This window comes from Salmo trutta, chromosome 3 (assembly GCF_901001165.1).
Source record: "Salmo trutta chromosome 3, fSalTru1.1, whole genome shotgun sequence".
NCBI lineage: Eukaryota > Metazoa > Chordata > Actinopteri > Salmoniformes > Salmonidae > Salmo > Salmo trutta.
In genome coordinates, this window is record NC_042959.1 from 56,884,861 (window position 1) to 56,906,167 (window position 21,307).

The following is a 21,307-nucleotide window of genomic DNA, read 5'->3' on the forward strand; positions in this document are numbered from 1 at the left end:
AACCTTAGCCATATCCACCATATCCATGCACATCACACACACACACACACACACACACACGCACACGCACACACGCACACGCACACACATGCACACACACAAATGTGAAAATCTAATAAAAAGCAGACATCCCCTCCTTCCCCCCTCTTATCCCCTCCAGTCTCACAGTCTCAGAGGGAAAATGAATTCCCATGTGCTCACAGTTTACCCCCCCTAGCCCGCTGTCCGCTTCTTACACACTCACACTTTACCCCTCCCCCAGGATAATAGAGAGAGAGAGAGAGGTTATTCATCTCTGTGAAATTGATTGCCCATCCTATCAGAATAGACCAGTTAGTGCAACAGGAAGTAGTTTTTCAGTAAATTAACAGAGGTGACAGGACCAGAATTCCAGAACACCAGACAGACAGATGCATTCAGCCACCACCCACCAACATATCTTTCTCATAGAAATGAATAGTAGTTATTTTTCTATGGCCCTCTTCATACACACTCCAGCTGACAATGACCATATGGATCATCACACACACACACACACACACACACACACACACACACACACACACACACACACACACACACACACACACACACACACACACACACACACACACACACACACACACACACACACACACACACACACACACACATTAGTGGTGAAGGCGCTCTCTTGTGTTCTGTTATTTGTCCGGATGTATGTAAGTGCATCGGGTGAAATTACACTTCTAACAGGAACACACACACACATGTACAGTTCTTCTGTGCTCCTGAAACCTGAAGCCAACCACATGGGCAGGAGTTAACCCCTTCATACTCACTCATGAACTAGCACACACACACACACACACACACACACACACACACACACACACACACACACACACACACACACACACACACACACACACACACACACGTCATACACACAGGTACACAACATGGTGTAACTCACTGGCGTTGTCGAAGGGTATCTGTGTACAGCTGTAGGGTTGCTTGGTGGGGTCAGGGTTTGGGGGATAGGGACAGTAGTAGACTGCTCCTCCCTCTATGATGCCTGGCTGGGACGTGTTGGCCTTGGGCGCTCCCACCAACACACTCAACCTGCAGGGACACAGTCAGGACAGAAATATAATCCCACTAACTGAATGTTCACACACAAAACTTAAGAGAAAGAAATGGTCTTTAACACACAGAGACACCACACACTCTGAGAGAGAGAGAGAGAGAGAGAGAGAGAGAGAGAGAGAGAGAGAGAATTCAACATATTCATTGGGCAAGACACATTAATATTTTAGTAATTTAGCAGAAGCTCTTATCCAGTGCATAAAACTAAGGAGCTGAAACAAGAAACATGATAGGAGCATCTTGGTAATAAAACAGTCCTCAGTTCCTTTACAAATCCCAGCGCTCATCACAGAGTCAGCACAGAAAGCACAAGTATAGTAGACTACTAGCATTATGACATATTGTTTCCTGCAGTCTTGGTGGGCTTGGAAAACTCCCGATTTAGTCTACTATTCTGTGACATTTGTTACTGTATTTGTGTTCACTTGCAAGACGAATTTCCTGTTGAAATAATGATATTCTATTCTACTATTTTATTAGGAGAATGAACCCATCTCTCTGTCCGGACATGTTTTTTCTGGGAATCCAGACTTAATTCATATTAACCCAACATGAACCCGCAGACCTTTGTAAACTGTTCGAAATTGAAATTAAGAACATAAACAATGCAATGTTTTAAACTGATAGTTGTGGTCTCGGACTGTTGTCACTCACGTGCTGCTTTCGGGGGTCGGTCGGTAGAAGTCCACGGAGTAACCAAAGTAGCTCCCCTCTGGTCCTCGGTACACCGCAGGGCGCTCCGCATGCAGGTTGAAGCCCGAGACAACCGAAAGGACAAGCCATAGCACCAACACCACGCGACACATCATCCCACCAAATGCACACATCCTATAGGCACACATTAACTCCTTCCCCGCAGCCAGACCAGTAGTCTATCACACCGCTCGAATCCGTTAGCAAGGAGAGAGGTGATAGGCGAGATGGAGGGAGAGAGCTGTTTCTGTCCAGCCGTCTGAGTTATCCCAAATTGTGCGTGCCCGTGCGTTCCGCTCTCGCCGCTGTCTCCCACACTAGGCACTCACACACACTCTCCGCTGGGTCAGATCTCTTGATGCTCTCACTCACACACACTCTAAACTCCTCTGCAGCCTGTAGCCAGACTCTCCTGTCGCTGCGGCAGCGCGCTTCTATTCTGTGCGCGCCCCCGTTGCACAACACTTCGACCCCCTTCAAGACCGTATCCAGACCACATCAGAACGCGCGCCAAGTGGCTGCATCATAAAGCTATCGTTTTATATGGAGGGAAAAAAAGCAATTTTATCCATTCGTAGGTTTTGATCGTGAAGCAATAATACTATAAAGTGGATGTATTAATTATCTCTCTCTCTTTCTCGCTCGCTCGCTCACTCACACGCACGCACGCACAATAGCCCTATAATATGACATGACTTCAGTCAGTGTGGTGATACTGATTTAATCTGATATTACAGATCTCGGGTTTCGCGGTGTTTTATTATTAAACCGTTTATTCTGACCGCGCCGGTTTAATTAGGTGCGTTTCCTTCCATTAAATAATAATCACCGGTAATTATCTTGCGTAATTATTACTGAGATCTAAAGTTAAACACGCCAGCCTGCGGACTAAAACTAAAGACGGGTTAGGCCTATCACGTTGTGTGTGTGTCTAAATGTGTTTGCCTGTGTAGGCCTATGTGTGTGTGTGTGTGTGATGGGTTTTCACGGCACGCGTTACCAGTCCCCTGTCCAGTGCGAGTCCTCTCCCAAAAGTGAAGCTATAAATAAATTCGTAGCCTATTCTGATCCAGACACAACTTGTGTGTGTGTTGTAGACATCTTGCCTGCATAGCCTACATCATGTACAGTAGATCTGAAGTGGTCTTATCAAAGCAGATCATACCACTACGCCCACATCACTCCTCCAGTGGGTGTGTGTGTGTGTGTGTTTGTGTGTGTGTTCCTGCGTTAACTCAGTCTGCTCCTAATCAGCATCAGGAGTTTTAATTAAATTGAAACTTCAGAGTGTTTCATTGTTGTCAAGAGACTGAAAGTGTCATAAAGTCATAGCGAGCTGTAAAACTGTGACTGCTGTGGAGTACTGCTCTTTCTCAGCTGTTATGAGGAACATGTTAAAAGAGATGCTTTATGTCCATTTGTGTTAGAGAAACATGGCTTATGTGGACCACATTGTTCAAACATCTGTGATCTGTGATGACCTTAGTAACAATTTATTTAGCTGTGGACCAAAATGAAGTACTTAGGCTGAAATGTATGTGTTTCTATGTTAGTGTGTGCGTGTGTAGAGTTAGGGTGTTACTGTAAACCACTTCATATTTTCCGACAAGTGATATGAACCAGGTGGGGTTGTGTGTGTTGTGCGTGTCTGAGTGTGTGTGTGTTACATAATCTGAGGCTGCATGGTGATGAGAGGGAGTCACAGAGAGCAACCTTGACCAACCAGATGGAGAATTCAGACAAGTTTCCCCAACTCTCCTTAACACCTCCCCTCGCATGTCCTCTTCCTTCTTTACCCCTCCCTCTCTTTCCCTCTGCTGTTCTCAATCTCTTTCCTTATGTCTCTCTGCACTCCTCTTGCTGTCCGTACCTCTCTCTCCATCTCAATCTACCCCTTCCCCCCCTCCCTGTTAATGTACACTACCGTTCAAGAGTTTGGGATCACTTAGAAATATCCTTGTTTTTGAAAGAAAAGCAATTTTTTTATCCATTAAAATAACATCAAATTTATCAGAAATACAGTGTAGACATTGTTAATGTTGTAAATGACCATTGTAGCTGGAAACAGCTGATATTTAATGGAATATCTAAATAGGCGTACAAAGGCCCATTATCAGCAACCATCACTCCTCTGTTCCAATGGCACGTTGTGTTAGCTAATCCAAGTTTATCATTTAAAAAGGCTAATTGATCATTATAAAACCCTTTGGCAGTTATATTAGCACATCTAAAAACTGTTGTGCTAATTAAAGAAGCAATAAAACTGTCCTTCTTTAGGCGAGTTGAGTATCTGGAGCATCAGCATTTGTGGGTTTCATTACAGGCTCAAAATGGCCAGAAACAAAGAACTTTCTTCTGAAACTTGTCAGTCTATTCTTGTTCTGAGAAATGAAGGCTATTCCATGCGAGAAATTGCCAAGAAACTGAAGATCTCGTACTACGCTGTGTACTACGCCCTTCACAGAACAGCACAAACGGGCTCTAACCAGAATAGAAAGAGGAGTGGGATGCCCCGGAACATATCTGAGCAAGAGGACAACTACATTAGTGTCTAGTTTGAGAAACAGACACCTCACAAGTCCTCAACTGGCAGCTTCATTAAATAGTACCCGCAAAACACCAGTCTCAACGTCAACAGTGAAGAGGCGACTCCGGGATGCTGGCCTTCTTGGCAGAGTTCCTCTGTCCAGTGTCTGTGTTCTTTTGGCCATCTTAATCTTTTCTTTTTATTGGCCAGTCTGAGATATGTATTTTTCTTTGCAACTCTGCCTAGAAGGCCAGCATCCCAGAGTTGCCTCTTCACTGTTGATGTTGAGACTGGTGTTTTGCGGGTACTATTTAATGAAGATGCCAGTTGAGGACTTCTGAGGCGTCTGTTTCTCAAACTAGAGACTCTAATGTAGTTGTCCTCCTGCTCAGTTGTGCACCAGGGCCTCAGTACACAGTATTAACAATCTCTAGACTGTATTTCTGATCAATTCGATGTTATCTTAATGGACAATTTTATTTTTATTTCAAAAACAAGGACATTCCAAAGTGACCCCAAACTTTTGAACGGTAGTGAATGTCAGTGTTGAACTGCAGAGACAGATGGAACCATAGTGGCTCATTACATTACAGACCAGCATATGGTCTCACACACGCACATGGTGACCAACAGATAGACACAAACAGAATTACCATGCCTGTGTACCTGCCATTCGCATAGAGCACATATCCTAACTGTGTGAGCACTTAAAATTGCCCTTTTGAACAATGTTGATAGGAGGTGGACTGCTCTTTCTCAAATGCTTTCGTGTACATCCAAGATGAACAGTATGAAAAAAAGAGACTTCAGACATTCAACAGGATTTCAGTTCTTAGAAACTTCATCACCTGGCGAGGATACACATGCGTGTGTGTGTACACACACACACACACACACACACACACACACACATACAGGACTAGAACAAGAGTAGTGCTCCCCTCTTTGGTGTGCCGCATGCCTGTGTTATGATGGTCCCTCACCAGGTAAAAGCATTGTAATTTGTATTAGTTTCAGTGTGCGCTCAATAGTTCAACCATCTGTTGTTTTCTCCTCTCTCTCCCAGTCTCATCCAACAAACACAGAGATATCCCCTTTCCAATAACACACATACACCATACAGAGACTGACACACATACATACATACAGGCCATGTTCGAGAGCATTCTGTCCAAATCCATGATGAATTGTAGGTAAATTGTGACTGACTGATCTACAAACAATAATGAGTAGTTATTTATGATGCAAGTTGACGGATGGTTAGGCGAGACTATGATGCAAGGTGTAGATTAGTCAGTCGGCGGCAACGTCGAACAAGCCCACACACGAGAAGTGAAGAAAAAATGGTTTATTCGTTTGGGGGGGGTGTGTGACAATAAATACCATATCACTTCCTGTGTTGGTGTGAAGAAAGAAGTTGCGCAACGTGTAAAACCAGCCAAAGGTTCTACTTCCAGGTCAAACCACTAAACAGGAGGAATGTCTTCATATCTCTGCTGTGATTGGTCCCTTTATGCTGTAAACACCAGGGTGTGTGTGTGCGTAATCTCCTGTGAAAACCATTGAGGCTAGTTTCCCAGCCCCAGATTTAGGCTGCTCCTGGACTATTTCAATGGAGATAATGCAGTAAACCTAATCTGGGTCAGGGATACCCTGCCTCAGTATTAAGAGGTCAAACTAACTCAGCTGTAGTTAGAATAGGAGAGCGTGTGTGTGTGTGTGTGTGTGTGTGTGTGTGTGTGTGTGTGTGTGTGTGTGTGTGTGCGCGCGCGCATATATGTCTTGCGGAAAGCTTTGGTTGTTTATCTCTTTAACAGTCAGAAAGCTGGGTGTTACAGAAGCATAGTTCCAGTCAGTCAGTTACAGGTTTACATCCAACAAGGTCAGCTGTCTCCTTTATATGTAGTTCTTATTAGGTGAATATATCCCAGAGTATAAAACAGTCATCTACAGGGTGACAATAATAATTCATTCAGCTTTTTACAACAAACCAAAAACATCCTGTGACTTCATTTACAGTCATGTAAAACACAACAGCATTAACAGTAAACAAGTGTGTCTGTATGTCAAGTGTGTGTAATGGCATATATGTTGTGTGTGTTTTTGTCCTGCCCAGGACAGTGAGCACATTTCTGTGTGTGTGTGTGTGTGTGCAGCAATGTACATGTACTGTGTTTCTCAGTCTTTGTGGCCTTCTTTCCTGTGGAGATCAGTCAGTCCTCTACCACCCTAGCAGTGAGTTAGTTAAGTGAAGGGGAGCGTTCAGTATTCCACAGCAGTTCTATGTAGGGCCACTTGGTCTGGAGGCAGCGCTTCACTGGAGTGTCATCTGTCCTCACCATGGGGTCCTCAAAGCCCAGGACCAGGGCTGTACCCTGCACATACTCCACCTGACAAAGAGAGACAACACACAAACACCTTACATGATCATAGTGGTGTGACAGTTGCAGGCTGTTTTAGAGGTGTGTGTATATCTTACCCTCTCGTTGTGGTTGGACTGTTTCAGGCCATTGTAGTGGTAGACAGGGAAGGAGTCTGGGATTCCAGTATCCTGAAAACACAATATACACCAGTTAACAATCATGGAGTCATCTCTGGGATATGTGTCGATAACTCTGCTCTGGAAGGTGTGTGTGTGTGTGTGTGTATATCGGAACCCACAGACAATTCAGCATACTTTAGCCTGAAACACTATCCATAACCCCAAACCCACATGCGCGTGCACACACAAGCATTAGTGAAACCCTAACCCCAATCCCACAGAACAGCCTATATTAGAAACCAGTCAATAGCGACACAGAGCCAAACACTTCGTTGGGACGTTCCAGAATGCTAATAGACTGTGTGAGTATGTTTATGTGAAACCACTGCCTGCCTGCGGCTAATGGAAGCATAATTTCTTTGTGGCCGAGGGCCATTCCTCTGGTGAGTCCCCGAAGCCCTGATCACTTTAACACACTTCCCGCTCCTCTCTCTCTGTCCCCACCTCCCTCTCCCTACCTTTCTTTCTCTTTCCCACTCTTCAGCCATGGTTCCCTGCCACAGAGTCCCAGTCTGAACAGGGATTTGTGTAAATATATATTTAAACATTTTGGTCACCAGTGCATTGCTGTAAAAGATTTGACTCAACAAATTCATATCTATCGTCAGCCACAAACCACTAACAAAACAGAAGCGCTCATGTACGTACACACATACACCAAAGATATTCTTGTTTAATCGGTCTTCGCAGCATGTTTTATGGATGTCGCTGCAGCTTTAAAGTACCTCAGCTCCTCTTCAGTTACCTGATCAGGGAAGAACTCCAGGAGGAACGGGGCCAGCAGCACGATTCCCAAGCCCTCTGGATCCAACTTACTCTTCATCAGACTCACACTGGAGAGGGAGTGAGGGAGAGAAAAGAGAAAGAGGGAAGAGAGAGGGAGGATGAGAAAGAGGCAGGAAGAGAGGAAAGAGTTAAGCTTGTCAGACATTTCAACATTGTCTTATAGTCTAAGTACAGTAATGAGACATGCCTCCAGTTCTTCAGAAAACCTAAATCGGCCCCGTTTTAAAGCAATGATAAAACTTGTGTCCGACGGAGGGAGAGAAGGAAGAGAGAAAGGGGGTAGTGAGAAGGGACATTGGGAGAGAGCTAGTGGAAGGGAAAGGGTGGAGGTGAGGAAGGAGTGGTGAGGGAGGGTGAGGGGTGGAAGTGAAGAGGCAGGGGTGGAGGTGAAGAGGGAGGGGGAAGGGGTGCAGGTGAGGGGCGAACAAAGGGGTGGAGAAGGGAGGGGTAGAGGTGAGGAGCAAGGGTGGAGCTGAGGAGGGAGGGGGTGAGGAGGGATCGCGAGGGGTGGAGGTGAGGAGGGAGGTGGTGGTAGTGTGAAGGGCTGTCTGAGGTATAAATGTGTCATGTTCTGTGTAAAAGATTATGTGTAAGAAAGCAAACACTAGAGAAATGTACGGTAACCTCGTCTGATGAGTTCTGGTGTGTGTGATACTACATATACCACTAGACATTCCTGTGTGTTAGAGCAGTAATATTATTCTTATTCCACAGTGATAAAACAGAGAAACATTTCCCTTTTAAGGCAGAAATAAGAGGACTGTTACATGCCCAGACACAGAGGCTGATAACCCAGTTAAGACTGTGTGTGTGGGTGTGTCATCTGGATGTTGCAGTCAGAGAAATAATCCTCTGCATTGTCATTAACAGCAGACTCCTACATTTCCTCAGTGAAAACAACGTCCTGAGTAAATATCCAATTGGCTTTTTACCAAGTTACCACACGACAGACCACGTATTCACCCTACACATCCTAATTGACAAACAAAACAAAAGCAAAGTATAATCATGCTTTGTTGATTTCAAAAAAGCTTGAGACTCAATTTGTCACGAGGGTCTGCTATAGAAATTGATAGAATGCGGTGTTGGGGTCAAAAAAAGAAAAAAACAACAATCCATGTACACAAACAAATGTGCGGTTAAAATTGCCAAAAAACACAGATTTCTTTCCTTAGGGCTGTGGGGTGCGACAGAGATGCAGCTTGAGCCCCACCCTCCAACATACACTGAGTGTACAAACCATTATGCTCTTTCCATATCAGACTGACCAGGTGAAAGCTATAATCCCTTATTGATGTCACTTGTTAAATCCACTTCAAATCATTATAGATGAAAGGGAGGAGAAAGGTTAAAAAATTACTTTTAAGCCTCGAGACAATTCAGACATGGATTGTGTATGAGTGCCATTCAGAATGTGAATGGGCAAGACAGAAGATTTAACGTCTTTGGGATAGGGGGCAGTATTTTCACGGCCGGATAAAAAAACATACCCGATTTAATCTGGTTACTACTCCTGCCCAGAAACTAGAATATGCATATAATTAGTAGATTTGGATAGAAAACACTAAAGTTTCTAAAACTGTTTGAATGGTGTCTGTGAGTATAACAGAACTCATATGGCAGGCCAAAACCTGAGAAGATTCCATACAGGAAGTGCCCTGTCTGACAATTTGTTGTCCTTCTGTTGCATCTCTATCGACATTACAGCATCTGTGCTGTAACGTGACACTTTCTAAGGCTTCCATTGGTTCTCTAAAGCCGCCAGAAAGTGGAATGGGGTGTCTGCTGTCTCTGGGCAAAGTATAGCAGCAGAGTTTGTAAGTGGTCAGCCTGGGGACAGTGAGACTGAGATGTGCGTTCACGAGACTTCTCAATTTTTTTACTTTCAGCCTTTGAATGAATACAATGTTGCCCGGTTGGAATATTATCGCTATTTTACGAGAAAAATTGCATAAAAATGGATTTTAAACAACGTTTGACACGCTTCTAAGTACGGTAATGGAATATTTTGAACATTTTTGTCACGAAATGCGCTCGCGCGTTACCCTTCGGATAGTGACCTGAACGCACGAACAAAACTGAGGGATTTGGATATAACTATGGATTATTTGGAACCAAAACAACATTTGTTGTTGAAGTAGAAGTCCTGGGAGTGCATTCTGACGAAGAACAGCAAAGGTAATCCAATTTTTCTAATAGTAATTCTGAGTTTAGTGAGCCCCAAACTTGGTGGGTGTCAAATTAGCTAGCCTGTGATGGTCGAGCTATGTACTCAGAATATTGCAAAATGTGCTTTCGCCGAAAAGCTATTTTAAAATCTGACATAGCATTTGCAAAGGAGTTCTGTATCTATAATTCTTAAAATAATTGTTATTTTATATAATTGTTCATTTTGTCAACGTTTATCATGAGTAATTTAGTAAATTCACCGGAAGTTTTCGGTGGGTATGCTAGTTCTGAACATCACATGCTAATGTAAAAAGCTGTTTTTTGATATAAATATGAACTTGATTGAACAAAACATGCATGTATTGTATAACATAATGTCCTAGGAGTGTCATCTGATGAAGATCAAAGGTTAGTGCTGCATTTAGCTGTGGTTTTGGTTTTTGTGACATATATGCTTGCTTGGAAAATGGCTGTGTGATTATTTGTGTCCATGTACTCTCCTAACATAATCTAATGTTTTGCTTTCGCTGTAAAGCCTTTTTGAAATCGGACAATGTGGTTAGATAAACGAGAGTCTTATCTTTAAAATGGTGTAAAATAGTTGATTGTTTGAGAAAATTGAATTGTGGTATTTTAGTTGGTTTTGTATTTCGCGCCGTGCGATGCCATTGGCTATTGGTTCCGCTAGCGGAACGTCTGTCCTCAACAGGTTAAGTTCCTTTGATTGAGGTATGGCAATAGGTGCCAGGCGCACTGGTTTGTGTCAAGAGCTGCAACGCTGCTGGATTTTTCATACTCAACAGTTTCCCGTGTGTATCAAGAATGGTCCACCACCTAAAGGACATCCAGGCAACTTGACAACTGTGAGAAGCATTGGAGTCAACATGGGCCTGTGGAACGCTTTCGACACCTTGTAGAGTCCATGGACCGACAAATTGCAACTCTATATTAGGCAGGTGTTTTAAATGTTTTGTACACTCAGTGCATACATCAACGAATTGGCAAGGGTATCTGAAGAACAGTCTGCAGCACCCGGCCTCACCCTACTGGAATCTGAATTCAAATGTCTATTGTTTGCTTCTGGTGCTTTTGTCCCCAACCTAGGAGAGCCTACAGCAGCACCTAGATCTTCTGCACAGATTCTGTCACACCTGGACCGTGGCAGTGTGCTTTGGAGGTATCCAGATTGTCATACCGACCTTGTGACATCCCGGAATATTCAGTAATACCGGCACTGAACACAAGGGCCGTCATTTTCAAACTCCACTGCAATCCAGAGGTTAGCAATGCTAACAAGTACATGTAAAATCCCCTAGAGAATGCCAACTAAATGCAAACGAGCGCAGTGCAAACATTTTATACAGTCTTCTGACCTAAACTATTTGCAGGACAGACATCCCAGCTCATAAAGTTAAACGACTAACTCAAATTCTACTCACAGGTTACCTCACAAAAAATTTTTTTGTTGACAATGGCTCTTGATCCAGGAGGGAATTATCTGCTGTTACCAAGCAAATCTTGATTTTGGAAGACACCAACCACTTAGCTAGATAGCTAACTAGCTACAAAATTTGTAAACTAAATGCACAACAGAGCATTTAGCCCATTTTAGATAGTTAACTTAATATTTATAAGATATCTAGTTGGCAAACATTTACTAGTGAATTCCATACTGTAACTAGATCACCAGGCACGTACTGCACAACAGTGAGTGACTCACAAAGCTCTGGTCTCTCGTCGTCGTGTGCTTGTAAACAAACACCACGTGACTGCGGACTACAGGTTAGCTTTACAATGAAAATGTAGCTTTACAATGACGGGTGAAATGAACGCAATCTTTATCCCCTGACGTATCGCACAAATTGACCGCAGGTATTTAATCAAAGTCGCTACAAATATTCAAATGTATAAAATAACTTCAAAGAAATAGTTTCAACGGTATTGACAGTACTGATATACCATCGCGTGGCTTTTTACAAATATCCTGGTATACCTTACCAAGCCTACCTGATAGTCAAAATCAGTAAGACCAAAAATAGTGTCCCATAAGGTCTGGTTGTCAGCAGGGGTTGGAACTGAAATCATTTTCCAATTGTTTTGTTCTGAACAGAACCACTATTTTCTTCATTTAATTCCACTGTCCAGAAAAGGCAGGATAAATGTTCTGAACCGGGATCAACAACAAAAAAGGTACTGGTTTATATCGTTCCATTTTGCTCATTAAATTACTACACCAATCAGTGCGGATAGAGCAGGCAAGCTAGTTGTTTAAGTGTGAGATGGGCTGAAAAGTGAAGCCTACGGCGCAAGATGCGACAAATTTTGCGGGTGGGGATAAAGAGACAGGGTTGAGGATGAGGCTTGAAGCGCTGGGCATCTTGTGCTATGACATGCATTATATGAATTAGTTCCACAGAATTATACATAGGAGGAGCAGCTTCTATGGAGGAACTTTGAATGTCCTGTCAGCTAGTTAGCTAAATTAGCTAACACAAGCTTGTTAGCTAACAAGCTTGTGTGTGGAGAGCGGCACCAGAATTTAAAAACACGTCTTACAATTTTGTAGTTAATAAATCTAACGTGAAACAGGATAACTAGGTCTATAATATGCTCATCAAGCTCCAATGTAACGTCAGTAGGCTACAGTCAGTAGCTTATGCTTCAGAGGGGGAGGGACATGTAGCCTTATCAAATAAAATGTTCTTGTCACATACACATGGTTAGCAGATGCTAATGTGTGTGTAGCGAAATTCTTATGCTTTTAGTTCCGACAGTGCAGTGCTACGGGGCGATAGTCATTTAGTTCAGTTACCTTTGCATTCTTGGGTACAGGAACAATAGTGGCCATCTTGAAGCATGTGGGGACAGTAGACTGGGATAGGGATTGATTGAGTATATCCGTAAACACACCAGTCAGCTCGTCTGCACATGCTCTGAGGACACGGCTAGAGGGGCCGGCAGCCTTGCGAGGATTAACACGTTTAAATGTTTTACTCATGTTGGCCACGGAGAAGGAGAGCCCACAGGTTTTGGTAGCGGGCCGTGTCAGTGGCACTGTATTGTCTTCAACGCGAGCAAAGAAGTTGTTTAGTTTGTCTGAAAGCAAGACGTCAATGTCCGTGACGGGGCTGGTTTTCTTTTTGTAATCCGTGATTGACTGTAGACCCTGCCACATGCGTCTCGTGTTTGAGCCGTTGAATTGCGACTCTAATTTGTCTCTATACTGACGCTTTGCTTGTTTGATTGCCTTGCAGAGGGAATAGCTACACTGTTTGTATTCGGTCATATTTCCAGTCGCCTTGCCATGATTAAAAGCGGTGGTTCGCGCTTTCAGTTTTGCATGAATGCTGCCATCAATCCACAGTTTCTGGTTAAGGAAGGTTTTAATAGTCACAGTGGGTACAAGATCTGATGCACTAGCTAATAAACTTGCTCACCGAGTCAGTGTATACGTCAATGTTATTGTCTGAGGCTACCCGGAACATATCCCAGTCCACGTGATCGAAGCAATCTTGAAGTGTGGAATCCGATTGGTCAGGCCAGTGTTGGATAGACCTGAGCGTTTCCTGTTTTAGTTTCTGCCTATAGGATGGGAGCAACAAAATGGAGTCATGGTCAGATTTGCCGAAGGTTTTCAGCTTCCAGGCAGACACTGGAGGGCTTTGCATAGGCGTTTTGTTGTGGGACTAGATTAACCGGTTCTCATGCTTTTAAAATAACGGTTCGGTTCTCCTGCCAAATGTATGACCATATTAGAGACACATATTCCCTTCAGATTACACAGGCCCACAAAGAATTTGAAAGCAAAGCAAATCAATTTTGATAACTCCCACATCTATTTGGTGAAATACCGTGTGTGTGCCGTCACAGCAGCAATATTTGTGACCCGTTGTCACAAGAAAAGGGCAACCAGTGAAGCACAAACACCATTGTAAATACAAACTACATAACCCAAAGTATGTGGACACCTCCACGTCAAACATCTCATTCCAAAATCATGGGCATTAATATAGAGTTGGTCCCCCCTTTGCTGTTATAACAGCCTCCACTCTTCTGGGGAAGGCTTTACACTAAATGTTGGAACATTCTTGCGGGGACTTACATCCATTCAGCCACAAGAGCATTAGTGAGGTCGGGCACTGATGTTGGGCAATTAGGCCTTGTTCGCAGTTGGCGTTCCAATTCATCCCAAAAGTTGAGGACAGGGCTCTATGCAGGCCAGTCAAGTTCTTCCACAACGATCTCGACTAACCATCTGTATCGACCCGTCTTTGTTCATGGGGGCATTGTTATGCTGAACCAAGAAAGGGCCTTCTCCATACTGTTGCCACAAAGTTGGAAGCACAGAATCATCTGGAATGTAATTGTATGCTGTAGCATTAAGATTCCCTTCACCGGAATTAAGGGGCCTAGCCCAAAGCATGAAAAACAACCCCAGACCATTATTCCTCCTCCACCAAATTACAGTTTGGGGCAGGTAGTGTTCTCCTGGCATCCGCCAAACCCAGAATCGTCCGTCGGACTGCCAGATGAAGCGTGATTCATCACTCCAGAAAACGCATTTCCACTGCTCCAGAGTCCAATGGCAGCGAGCTTTACACCACTCCAGCCGATGCTTGGCATTGTGCATGGTGATCGTACGCTTGTGTACGGCTGCTCGGCCATGGAAACCCATTTCATGAAGCTCCCCACGAACAGTTCTTGTGCTGACGTTGCTTCCAGAGGCAGTTTGGAACTCGGTAGTGAGTGTTGCAACCGAGGACATATGATTTTTACGCGCTATGCGCTTCAGCAATCGGCAGCCCCATTCTGTGAGCTTGTGTGGCCTACCACTTCGAGGCTGATCCGTTGTTGCTCCTAGACATTTCTACTTCACAATAACAGCACTTAGTTGACCAGGGCAGCTCTAGCAGGGTAGAAATTGTACAAACTGACTTGTTGGAAAGGTGGCATCCTATGATGGTACCACGTTGAAAGTCAGTGAGCTCATCAGTAAGGCCATTCTACTGCCAATGTTAATTTCACTTCTGTTTATTATCTATTCCACTTGCTTTGGCAATGTAAACATGTTTCCCATGCCAATAAAGCCCTTTGAATTGAACTATTCCTCACTCTAAACCTTGTTTGAAGCAGCACATTCAATTATTTCCTTTCAGTCTTCCTGCTAGTAGTTTAATGTCCCCCTCCATCCTCCAGACGTTTAGTGTTCTCACTCTCTGATTCTCTCGGTGTTCTCTGCTCTTTACCCAGCAGCAGTGAAACATTAGCTGAGGCGGCTGGAACTGGTGCTGGACAAGAGCACACACACTTACTAGTATTCAGGTTCTGAGACGAGGTCTAGTGCCTTCATCACCTCCTCCAACAGAGAGTCTGGAATAAAGCCGTTATCTGGAGGGAGAGAAAGAGAATATTTGTCAGATAATTTTAGTCCAAACACAGCTAGCAGACAGGCCTCAGATTCCACAGCAATTCCATGTGTTTGCTTTCTGGGAGTCATGATCAAAGATGTAGGATGGAGAGGGTGCGTCTTTATCAGCAAGTCAGAGAGGACCAGCTTTAAACACTACCACGTGTCCATATGTACGTGTGTCCTACCTGTCTTAAAACACTAACATATTATTGTGTGTGTGTGTGCAATGGCGCTGGAGAAGAAAGATGACGTTTTACATGTCCCCAACCCAGTGTGTTTTTTTTGTTTGTTTATTTGTGTTGTTTGTAACTTATTTTTTTACTTAATGTGGCCGCTACCATTTCTTTTGACCGAAAATAACTTCTGGACATCAGGACTGCGATTACTCACCACGGACAAGCAGAATCCTTTTTTTCCTTTTACGAGTCTGACGAGCCTGACACGAATGATATACTGCTTTCTCAGGAACAGGCCCAGATCCCCGTGATGAGGCGGCGGAGAAAAAGGGGCCAGAGGGTGGGCTGCCATCTGAGAATTCGTAGGCAATCGAATAAACCTTCACTTCCTTCCATTTTGCTTGCAAACGTGCAATCTTGGAGAATAGAATATATGACCTACGCGGAAGACTACCAACAGGACATTCAAAACTGTAATACCTTATGCTTCACGGAGTCATGGCTGAACGCCGACACTATCAACAGACAGTTGGCTGATTATACAATGTACCGGCAGGATAGAACAGCGGTGTCTGGTAAGACAAGGGGCAGCAGACTATGTATTTTTGTAAATAACAGCTGGTGCACGATATCTAAGGAAGTTTAGAGCTATTGCTCGCCTGAGGTACAGTATCTCATGATAAGCTGTAGACCACACTATTGACCTAGACAGTTTTCATCTGTATTTTTCATAGCTGTCTACATACCACCACAGACTAAGGCTGGCATTAAGACAGCATTGAATGAGCTGTATTCCGCCATAAGCAAACAAGAAAATGCTCACCCAGAGGCACTGCTCCTAGTAACCGGGGACTTTAATACAGGGGAACTTAGAAATTTGTTAAAACGTATTTATCAGCATGTTAAATGTGCAACCAGCGGGGGTAAAAAAAAAAAAACTCGACCACCTTTACTCCACGCCCAGAGATGCATACAAAGCTCTCCTTCGCCCTCCATTTGGCAAATTAGACCATAATTCTATCCTCCTGATTTTGCTAGCCCAGACTGGAATATGTTCCGATGGCATTGAGGAGTACACCCCATCAGTCATTGGATTTATCAATAAGTGCATCGATAACGTCGTCCCCACAGTGACCGTACGTACATACCCCAACCAGAAGCCTTGAATTACAGGCAACATCCGCACTGAGGTAAAGGCTAGAGCTGCCGCTTTCATGGAGCGGGACTCTAACCTGGAAGCTTATGAGAAATCAAGCTATGCCCTCAGACAAACCATCAACAGGCAAAGCGTCAATACAGGACTAAGATCGAATTATACTACCGGCTCTGACGCTCGTCGGATGTGACAGGGCTTGCAAACTATTACAGACTACAAAGGGAAGCACAGCCGAGTGCTGCCCAGTGACACAAGCCTACCAGACGAGCTAAACTACTTCGATGCTTGCTTCGAGGCAAATAACGCAGAAACATGCATGAGAGCACCGACTGTGTGATCACACTCTCAGCAGCCGATGTGAATAAAACCTTTAAACAGGTCAACATTCACAAGGCCGCAGGGCCAGACGCATTACCAGGACGTGTACTGCGAGCATGCGCTGACCAACTGGCAAGCGTCTTCACTGACATTTTCAACCTCTCCCTGTCCAAGTCGGTAATACCAACATGTTTTAAGCAGGCCACCACAGTGCTTGTGCCCAATAACACTAAGGTAACCTGCCTAAATGACTACAGACCCATAGCACTCACGTCTGTAGCCATGAAATGCTTTGAAAGGCTGGTCATGGCTCACATCAACACCATTATCCTAGAAACCCTAGACCCACTCCAATTTGCATACAGATCCACAGATGATGCACTCTATTGCACGCCACACAGCCCTTTCTCACCTGGACAAAAGGAAAACCTATGTGAGAATGCTATTCATTGACTAGAGCTCAGCATTCAACACCATAGTGCCCTCAAAGCAAATCAATAAGCTAAGGACCCTGGGACTAAACACCTCCCTCTGCGACTGGATCCTGGACTTCCTAACGGGCCGCCCCCAGGTGGTAAGGGTCGGTAACAACACATCTGCCACGCTGATCCTCAACACAGGGGCCCATCAGGGGTGCGTGCTCAGTCCCCTCCTGTACTCCCTGTTCACTCATGTACTCCCTGTTCACTCATGACTGCTACCGCACGGCAAGCGGTACCAGAGCGCCAAGTCTAGGTCCAAAAGGCTTCTAAACTGCTTCTACACTCAATCCTCCTGAATATCTAATCAAATGGCTACCCAGACTATTTGCATTGCTGCTACCCCCCCCCCCTTTACGCCGCTGATACTCACTCCACTGCTACTCTCTGTTATCTATGCATAGTCACTTTAATAGCTCTACCTACATGTACATATTACCTCAACTGGTGCCCCCGCACATTGACTCTGTACTGGTACCCACCTGTGTATAGTCTCGCTATTGTTATTTTACTGCTGCTCTTTAACTACTTGTTACTTTTATTTCTTATTCTTATCCATATTTTTTTTAAACTGCCTTGTTGGTTAGGTGCGCGTAAGTAAGCATTTCACTTTAAGGTCTACACCTGCTGTAGTCGGCACATGTGACTAATAAAATTTGATTTGATTGGAGTATGTGTGTTATACATTGGGAAGGACTACAGCTGAGTCATAGCTTTACCCTAAGTTTCAAATTCTGTGTGGAACACTAATGAAGCTGTGTGTTATTGCATGAATGGGAGACCTGTGTGTGTGTGTGTGTGTGTGTGTGTGTGTGTGTGTGTGTGTGTTATTGAGTGCATGTGAGACCGGTGTGTAAATTATTGCGTGCATGTGGGATGTGTGTGTTTTCTGGCGCCTCTCTTCTATAACACAGTGAACTGGGCCGACTCTACATGTGACAATGGCAGATTTATAGGGCTTTGACACTGCTCTCAACTCTGCTGGTTCTAGTGTGTGTATAAACATTCATATAGCATACATGAAAACATCTCATGAAACAGGCGCAGACAGACGTATCAATTTCTCCCTCTCTGGTCTGAATGGGTCAGTGTGTTTACTACATTATTTGGTGTGGCAAATAGAACAGAGTAGACTACTCTCAGCTGGTGAGGCTCACATTGTTAGAAATTTCAACACAAAACACACAGGCACACACACACCCTCAGCCATGTTAAGAGGCATATTGTTCTTATAAACATGAAACGGAGGAATGTTGTTTACTGCGTAAGAAAAGATGACGCGTCAATTCCTGCTGGAACACACACACACACACACAGCAGCGCTCACAAAAGACAGACATCAAAGACAGCGACAAACACACAAATGTGTCTGTGCAGGTCTGGTCCATGGGGGAGTTGTGTCTGTGTGTTATGACTTTGGTGACCTTATCAGTCTTCAGCTGAACACACACACACTCTCCAGCAACATACATCACGCTCTCATCGTGTAGTGTGACAATCACACATACCATAGGTAACTCCATCTCTCCATACATATATTATATATACGAAAGTATGTGAACACCCCCTTTAACTTCTTTGGGCTAGGGGGCAGTATTTTGACGTCCGGATGAAAAACGTGCCCAAAGCAAACTGCCTACTACTCAGGCCCAGAAGCTAGGACATGCATATAATTGGTAGATTTGGATAGAAAACATTCTAAAAGTTTCTAAAACTGTTAAAATTATGTCTGTGAGTATAACAGAACTTATTTGGCAGGCGAAACCCCGAGGACAAACCATCCAGGATTTTTTGTGGTTGTTGAGGTGACTGTTTTCAATGGGTTTTCTATGTGCATCTAGATGTATAGGGCACTTGCTTGCAGTTCCTATCGCTTCCACTGGATGTTAACAGTCTTTAGAAATTGGTTGATGATTTTCTTTAGAGAAATGAAGAAGTACGGCAGTTCAGAATGAGGGTCCAGCCGAGTGCTCTCTAATGTTTTTATGCGCACTCCAGGTCACGCCTTTTCACATTGTTTTTATCCGGTATTGAACACCGTTTATCTCGTCTTAAATTTTATAGATTATTTACGTAAAAAAAAAAACCTAAAGTTGTATTAGGAAAGTTGTTTCAAATGTTTGGACAGCGTTTACATGTAACTTATTCGATATTTTGTAGTCATGCTGGGCAAGTTGGAACCGGTGTTTTTCTGAATCAAACGCGGCAAATAAATTGACATTTTGGAGATATAACGACGGAATTAATCAAACAAAAGGACCATTTGTGATGTTTATGGGACATATTGGCGTGCCAACAGAAGAAGTTCTTCAAAGGTAAGGAATTAATTAAATAGTTATTTCTGACTTCTGTGTTATGCCTGGCGGGTTGAAATCTGATTTTTATGTGTTGGTATGCTGGGCGCTGTCCTAAGATAATCGCATGGTTTGCTTTCGCCGTAAAGCCTTTTTGAAATCTGACACGGTGGCTAGATTAACGAGAAGTTAAGCTTTAATTTGGTGTGTTGCACTTGTGAATGTATGAAAGTTAAATATTTGTAATACATTTTTTTAAATTTGGCGCTCTGCCATTTCACCCGATGTTGTCAAATCGATCCCGTTAACGGGAGTTGAGCCCAAAGAAGTTAAATTAGTGGATTCGGCAACTTCAGCCATACCCATTGCTGACAGGTGTATAAAATTGAGCACACAGCCATGCAATCTCTATAGACAAACATTGGCAGTAGAATGGCCTTACCGAAGAGCTCTGTGACTTTCAACATGGCACCGTCATAGGATGCCACCTTTCCAACAAGTCAGTTCGTCAAATTTCTGCACTGCTAGAGCTACCCCTGTCAACGTTAAGTGCTGTTATTGTAAAGTGGAAACATCTAGGAGCAACAACGGCTCAGCCGCAAAGTGGTAGGCCACACAAGCTCCAGAACAGGACCGCAGAGTGCTGTAGCACGTAAAAATTGCCTGTCCTCGGTTGCAACTAGAGGTCAACCGATTATTATTTTTTCAATGCCGATACCGATTATTGGAGGACCAAAAAAGCCGATACCGATTAATCGGCCGATTTTTTTACATTTATTTGTAATAATGACAATTACAATAACTGAATGAACACTTATTTTAACTTAATATAATACATAAATAAAATCAATTTAGCCTCAAATAAATAATGAAACGTTCAATTTGGTTTAAAACCTCTTGAAAGGCTGGTCCCGTATGCGGGATCAACATCCAGTGAAAAATCAGAGCGCCATATTCATAACCTAACCATAACCAAATCGAATAATTTTTTTTTCTCAAACATTTTACACCGTTTTATAGATACACTTCTCCTGAATCGAACCACGTTGTCCGATTTCAAAAAGGCTTTACAGCGAAAGCAAAACATTACATTATGTTAGGAGAGTACATCGTCAAAATAGCCACACCGCCATTTTCCGACCAACCACATGCATCACAAATAACCAAAAACCAGCTAAATGAAGCACTAACCTTTGACAATCTTCATCAGATGACACTCCTAGGACATCATGTTACACAATACATGCATTATTTTGTTTGATAAAGTTCATATTTATATATAAAAACAGCATTTTACATCGGCGCGTGACGTTCAGAAAATATTTTCCCTCAAATGCATCCGGTGGATCAGCGCTACAATTTACTAAATTACTATTCGAAAACATTTTTAAAATGTAATATTGTCATTCAAAGAATTATAGATTAACATCTCGTGAATGCAACCGCTTTGCCAGATTTAAAAATAACTTTAATGGGAAATCACACTTTGCAATAAAAGGGGATGCTATGCGCAGAAAAATAGGCTAGGCGATACAGGTTAGCACCATCTTGGAACCATCTAATATCAAATATACTATTGTATACTATTGTAAATATTCCCTTACCTTTGATTATCTTCATCAGAAGGCA

At 43.4% G+C, this 21,307-nt stretch overlaps 2 protein-coding genes across 2 annotated transcripts in view; both read right to left on the minus strand.

The window, feature by feature from the left end:
* LOC115180239 (integrin alpha-8) overlaps positions 1–2,882 on the minus strand; it is a 55,916-nt gene extending 53,034 nt beyond the window's left edge. The window contains exons 1-2 of the mRNA XM_029742176.1: positions 1,783–2,882; positions 956–1,104 (exon numbers count right to left, since the gene is read on the minus strand). Of these exons, the coding sequence (XP_029598036.1) occupies positions 956–1,104; positions 1,783–1,970 (337 nt within the window). The 5' untranslated portion in view covers positions 1,971–2,882. The remainder of the gene's footprint in view (positions 1–955; positions 1,105–1,782) is intronic.
* Positions 2,883–5,349: 2,467 nt separating this feature from the next.
* LOC115180323 (ubiquitin carboxyl-terminal hydrolase MINDY-3) overlaps positions 5,350–21,307 on the minus strand; it is a 49,092-nt gene continuing 33,134 nt past the window's right edge. The window contains exons 12-15 of the mRNA XM_029742334.1: positions 15,158–15,233; positions 7,636–7,723; positions 6,828–6,899; positions 5,350–6,738 (exon numbers count right to left, since the gene is read on the minus strand). Coding sequence (XP_029598194.1) covers positions 6,589–6,738; positions 6,828–6,899; positions 7,636–7,723; positions 15,158–15,233 — 386 coding nt within the window. The 3' untranslated portion in view covers positions 5,350–6,588. The remainder of the gene's footprint in view (positions 6,739–6,827; positions 6,900–7,635; positions 7,724–15,157; positions 15,234–21,307) is intronic.